A 6,548-nucleotide genomic window follows, 5' to 3' on the forward strand; every position below is an offset into this window, starting at 1 on the left:
GGTCATGTCCTCAGTGAGCTGGAGCAACGCCATATCTTGCCTAATCATCTCTCCCCAATTCTTCTTCGGCCTGCCTCTACCTCTCTGTTGACCCTCCCATGCCAGTCTCTCACACTTCCTCACCGGAGCATCAGTGTCTCTGCTCTTCACATGCCCGAACCATCTAATTCTCGCCTCCCGTATCTTGTCCTCCACAGGGGCTACACCCACCTTATCCCGAATAATTTCATTTCTAATTTTATCTAACCTGGTATGCCCGTACATTCACCTCAACATCCTTATCTCCGCCACTTTTATTTTCTGGACATAAAATATTTTGACCGGCCAACACTTCGCCCCATACAATATAGTCATTCTTACCATCGGTCTATAAAAATTACCTGGTTTCACGAATTTTAACGGTTACGTTATGAATTAGTTCAACAAATTAATTTGGGAGGGACCACACGTGTCCCATGGCCTCCATTATTAATCTTGAAAAAAAGAAGAAGAGAAGAATCTTCCTCGCTCTGTTCGTTTGCACTGTTGTGTACTTTGTGTGTTTTCTTAGTGGTCCTTCCTTTACTATTTCTATAACTTCAACTCTTCTTGTCACAGATCTGTTCATTATCTTTGGTTAGCCCTGTCACTTTCTTGTCTTTGCACTAAAACTGTTTTAGGTAACGACCAGTAAAAAAAATTTCGCTTTCTTGTCTTTGCACTAAAACTGTTTTAGGTAACGACCAGTAAAAAACAATTCACTTTCTTGATTTTATCATTTGATTTGTCATTATGTTGACTCAAATCTTTATGATTTTCAACTTTATCTGCTTTGTGGGGAAAGGAGAAAAAAGAAAATAAAAAGTTTCTGCCACTAGAAAGAGGACTTGAAGTAAAAAGATGGCACAACTTTTGTATTTGTATGAGAAGTTTAAGCATCTTTAGTGTTTGTTTTTTGTTTCCTTTGCAAATATCTGTCTTGATGATTAAGGTTATGATTTCTTAGCAGTTTCCAGAAGACCCGGAAAACTGATTATTTCTTAGTATTTCTTTGAAATAATAAATAAATGTAATAATATGTAAATAAAGCAACAGGGGGTTAGTGGAAAACACAGCACATGGGCATGCATTGACTGGTTGCAAATGTCTTACTCTTCTATCTTTCTTTATTACTTTGATCTCCTTCTTTTCAGAGTTGCTGAATTGCCCATTCTTGTTTCAGGCTATGTTTTGTATATTGTAATGTAATCTTGTGATAACTTTGCTCATTGGCAATTCTTGATTCTAGGATTAATGGGTGAATCCATTGCAGAAACTCCAGTTGTTGAGACCAAGGTAAATTTTTTATGCTCTTTTTATCATTTGGAAGTGGCCCATTTTAATTTATTTCAGATAATGATTCTTTGAAAACTTTTCTGTTTGTTGGTGATTGTTGATTCATTTTCCCTCATTATTGGAGATTTAAGATTATTTTTTTCTTAAATCTTAGTGAGTTGTCATTTTTGATTTCTTGTCTAAAATTATTGTTATAGTATGAATTATTTATTGATGAACAGATGGGTGAGTTAAATGGCTCAAGTCCTACACTTGAAGTATCAGTTTCATTTGGAAAGTATGAGAATGATGCACTTTCTTGGGAGAAATGGTCATCTTTCTCACCAAACAAGTATCTTGAAGAAGTTGACAAGTGTAAAACACTTGGATCAGTAGCTCAGAAGAAGGCCTATTTTGAAGCACACTACCAGAAGATTGCTGCTCAGAAGATGGAGCAAATAGAGCAAGAAAAGCAACAATTAGAGCAAGAAAAGCTAATTGAATCTCTGCCTACAATATTGGATGAATCCCAATTTCAAGATTATAGAGAAAGCACAGAGGTGTCTGATAGTCATTTTGATTTTGAAAGATCTGCTACAGAAGGTGAAGAGGAAACGACAAGAACTGATGTGAATAATAGTGATTCTGTTGATGAGCCAAAAGAGGATGCTTCTGTTGATATGGAGGTGAATAGCTTGAAAACAAGTGACGATGGAGATGTTCCCAAGGTTGAAGAACAGAGTTCTGAAAGAGGATCTCAAGATAATCCGAAAGTGATTCGACGATTTGATAATGAGCCAAAAAGCAAAACCCCAAAACCAAAACCAAATCTGAAGAATACGGCTCGAAAGGTGAACTTTTGGCACTTCTCTGGCTATCGGTGTTACAAGTTATTTGTCGATCCAAACTCCTTTCATTTAATTTATTCGGTACTCTCTCTGTTCAAGTTTCCATTTCCTGTTTTCAATTGTTTCTTGTTCATGTTCAGGTACATCCAACAATAGAGGATAGGATAGCAGCTGGAACAAAGAAGAAAATTGTATCACCTGTGACAAAATCTTCAAGAATTTCCACTCCAACATCAAAACCGATTTCGACTACCATGGTTACTTCTTCATCTCAACCATCAGTGAAGAAGGTGAATGGGGTGTCGTATCAACGAAGCAGCAATACTCCTGCGGCACAAACCAATAAAGTACTTTCTAGATCATTCATATCGCCTTCTCAATCCTCGAACAAAAAGTTTAATGGTTCAACATTGCAAAGGAGCAAAAATTCTCCCACTCTTGAGAAAAGGAGGGTAGCTCCCACATCATTGCACATGTCTCTCAGTCTTGGTCCACCAAATTCTACAGCTTCTAATACTACAATGAGAAAATCTTTGATCATGGAGACAATGGGGGATAAGGACATTGTCAAACGAGCATTTAGGGCATTTCAAAACAGTTTCAACCAAGAAAAACCTGATCTGGATATGAAATATAGTGGATCAAAGCAGGTTGATTATTCAATTAGGTTCATTCTTAAAGAATTCTATTGTCTCTACGTATTTGTTTTGTCGTCTTCATACTACCCAATTATATTTCCTATCACTAATGTGCAGCTTCTGGTCCATGTTTGGTCAGGTATCGTCTAAGAGATCAGAGCAAAAGATTTCAACTTCTTTGACTCCTAGAAAGGAGGTTGAAAGGTAAATATCGATTGCTTTCTTTCTACTGCAAGTGCAAATAACACATGCTAGTTCTTTGAGCTCTTACCTACAACTTTTTTGGTATCCTCGTGTATCAACGTATATTAGTCTAAAGATGGATAATGAAAACTCAGTATTACTCCTGCATTTCAAAAGGTTGCCTGAGAATTTTCTATAAAATTTAGTCTTACATACCATAGTACGGTCACATAGGATTGATACCTCTCCTCCATCCAAATATTGAGTAATGGAAATCATATCTATCCTAATCTTCGTAAAATTTCGAATAGACAAAGACAAGAAATGAACTTCAATATGATGTAGAGGTAACTATCCTTTTCCCACACTATCAGAATCTTGGCCAAGAATATTCCATGTTGTGTGCCTGTTACCTCATGAGTTGTTGATAATCAATAGGGAAATCTGCCTTAGGTATCAGACGCAAATGCCGTCAAATGACGCCTTTTCTACTGTTGTTCGGGACGATCAGGAGGAGGATCACCTTTTTTAAGATGAAAAGGTAGAAGTAGCACCAAGAAGGTACTGAAAGATTACAATTGAAAGGCGAGCATCCTTCTATAGATTGAAGGACTGAAGAAGATCTAACAATGAGTCTGTCAGAAACAATACTCTCCTTACTCCACAGATAGAGACTTTTTAAACATCTAGCTTTTACAATTGAAATATTGTCCCTCTTATCGTCGAATCACCTATTATTTCTCTCCAAACAAGTAGTCCAGAATATGCAATTAGGAACAGCATTCCACAACTGTCTGCTGCTATTAGAAAAGATCTGTTTACACCAGCAGCATAGAGCAAGCTTGATACTTCCCGGCATGACACATTGGACTCCATAAATGTAAAGAAACATGGACCAAATCTGCCTTGTCAGGAGGACCACTTTTAAGCCGCGGTGGGGGTTTCTTTTGACAAATGAACAATGACGAAAAGTGTCTTGAGCAAATGAAAGTTGTCTCTTATCATGCTGCAGATTAGCTGTCTAGTAATGAAGGCTATGTGGGTGGATAGGTGACGATTCTATGTGAGTGGTGTAGTGATTGATAGACCAGAATGTAGTTGAGGATCTAAATCAAAATGATTGAACTTTAATAATATTATAAATCCATGTTTACCGCTTATTTAGCTGCATTCTCGTTCTTAATGGTTTCATAGCTGGCCCAAGAATGTATTGAGGATCCAAAGCCAACTACTAGAACTTCAAATGGTATTCATTGCATATTTAGATTTTGTTGTACCTCCTCTTTTGGTGTTATTCTTGTTCTTGTTGGTACCCGTACTGCATCTTATCCTCATCTTAGTTGACTTCAGATCAATTATAGCAGTATGTCGGAATTCATTGAAACATGCCAATAACTGTTTGATTCAATAACAGGTTAAGGAAAACACCAGAAAAGGTTATCTCTCAAAAAGGCCAATCAGGGACTAGATCAAACTCTCTGTCATCTAGGTAAGATCTCTAACATTCTTTTATGAATTGTGATCAGGTTACTTGACTATGCTAAATGAGGAGTACATTGGACCTTAGCCTTTTGCATAATTTATTAAAAAAAAAAAAATCTACAAAACTTTCATCATCTTCAGCTCCAGCCTTTTCTTGTTTCTTTTGCGGAAGATAATATAGATGGCGATGGCATTCTGTTTTGAGGATGGCCGACTCTGCCTCTCTATGTGTTTTATTTGGACGGCGGAAGGGGGTTTTGGGGTCTTTGTTGTTATCTGAAGTTCAAGTTTAAACTGTGGTAAATGATGGTTTCTTGGGACCTATTCTTTTAACTTTTTCTAAAAGTAATTCTTCAATCTTCTATTACCACCAAAGCAACTGGTCTTTAATTTAATCAAAAATAATAAAACCCCATCCCATAAATTAGAAAAGAAAAACAGGAGTAGATGAGAACAACCCCAATAGCACTTGAGGTGCCAGGAGAGAGTGTGTGTGTGGAGGGGAGTTTTCAGGAATTGACCCCCGAACCTTTGAAGTACACTGGATCCTGCTCTGAAACCTTTGAAGAAACAAACATAGTTAACTCTTGAACTAACTCGCCAAACACGCTGACTGAGACTGCCTGCCTTTGTAGCGCTGTTTAGAGGAAGATATAGCTACATGGTCTTTGTAAATAAAAATAGGTCTAGCTACACGCTTTCAACTACTTATAGCTGGCCTCATTCATGTAATATCCCACTATGGTCTGAAACAGAGATTCTGATTAAACAGCATTGTTTGAGAAGTTAAAACTTTTAATGGTTGGTTTGGAGCAGGGCGCCTAAAGATGCTGGTATAGAGAGGAAAAATGTGAACACTGTCAGACCTGCTGGTCAACGAACTGATAGATCAACCGATAAATTGAAGGAGGTATTAGCGAATTCCAACCTTGATTTTGCATCCTACTTTCTTTTCTTCAAGTTAGTCAACAAACTCCCCTTTTTTTTCCCCTAAGTATTTAGGTATCCAAAATAATATACATCTTTAGTTGGAGAACTGTTTTCACACTTGAGGCAAGTTTTCCGGAACAAACGACTCATCTTCACACTTAAAAAAATTATTTTTCCCTTCTTTTTCTCCTTCCCAAGAAGCTCACTCTAACCACTTCTGTCAAGGGTTCTTTATTATCATCAATATTGCAACAGTCATCTTTGTTATGCTCTTCGCTAGTCAAATTCAATCCTCTAAAAAGTGTATTGTAAACTATCCAGTTTACAGTTAAATTTTGATTTTCACCATGGACAAGCAAATTAATAAAATGAAACTGCCAAAGTTATTTTCAAACTAGTAAGAACTTTTGCACTGTCCTAGCTGCATAACAAATCATATATAACTTGGTATAGGGAGGTATATTAAAACTGTCAGACAAATTTCACTTTTTGCGGCTATTGTATAGGCAGCAACATACAATGTGCCTGAGGCCCAATCACCCATTATGCCTAAGGTCTTCTATGCGACTGGAGCGGGAGAGTCCTTTATTTTATCTATTTTAAATCGTCTATATGTTAAGCTCAATTTGATGTTTTAACTATGCAGGATGCCACCAAAGCTAAGATCCACCGTCTCAGATCAAATAGTTGAAGTTGTTGGCGTATATCTCTAGTAGGCTGAAAACACGACCTTCAGCATCAGCATGACACTTTTGTAGATGAAATGCTCCCCGGGATGAGTTATGCTTGCATGAAGAAGAAGAAACGTCTGAAGAATTGACCATGCTTAGGCAAGAATCATCTTCTGGAACTGCCAGGCCAGCAGTCTATATTCTCGTAATTCTGGTGTATTTACACTGTGCTGGACTACTGAATTGACTATCTTGTTCTTTTACATAGTTTAAACTCCAACCTCCCTGGTTAAGACATTGAGTAGAGTAGCAGTATACATCATAGTAGAATGTGTATAAAAGTGTATCTGGGAAGTGATATCTATAATTGTAAGGATTTGTTGTAGTATCGAGTTTAGGAATGTAGATGGTTTAGACTTAATTGTATAATGGGGTGAGAAGTAATCCACGTCCCAATGCAATCTTACCATATTATTAGGCTGGTGTGAAGGAGATTGAAGCTA

At 37.2% G+C, this 6,548-nt stretch overlaps 1 protein-coding gene across 6 annotated transcripts; it reads left to right on the forward strand.

Annotated features, from left to right (window-relative positions):
* Nucleotides 1-448: 448 nt before the first annotated feature.
* On the forward strand, nucleotides 449-6,548 carry LOC104099127 (protein WVD2-like 7). 6 transcript variants are annotated; one of them, XM_009606032.4, is made up of 8 exons: nucleotides 449-615; nucleotides 1,268-1,314; nucleotides 1,536-2,144; nucleotides 2,282-2,791; nucleotides 2,919-2,983; nucleotides 4,377-4,451; nucleotides 5,261-5,354; nucleotides 6,021-6,548. In XM_009606032.4, the coding sequence occupies exons 1-8, from the start codon at nucleotides 456-458 to the stop codon at nucleotides 6,063-6,065; spliced, it is 1,605 nt and encodes a 534-aa protein (XP_009604327.1). In that variant the 5' UTR covers nucleotides 449-455; the 3' UTR covers nucleotides 6,066-6,548. The 6 variants fall into 6 exon arrangements, with proteins under 6 accessions (XP_009604327.1, XP_070055874.1, XP_009604332.1 ...); XM_009606037.4 differs by lacking the exon at nucleotides 449-615 and adding an exon at nucleotides 779-899; XM_009606036.4 differs by lacking the exon at nucleotides 449-615 and adding an exon at nucleotides 881-899 and having other exon boundaries at nucleotides 1,202-1,314.

Source organism: Nicotiana tomentosiformis, chromosome 4 (assembly GCF_000390325.3).
Source record: "Nicotiana tomentosiformis chromosome 4, ASM39032v3, whole genome shotgun sequence".
Lineage (NCBI taxonomy): Eukaryota > Viridiplantae > Streptophyta > Magnoliopsida > Solanales > Solanaceae > Nicotiana > Nicotiana tomentosiformis.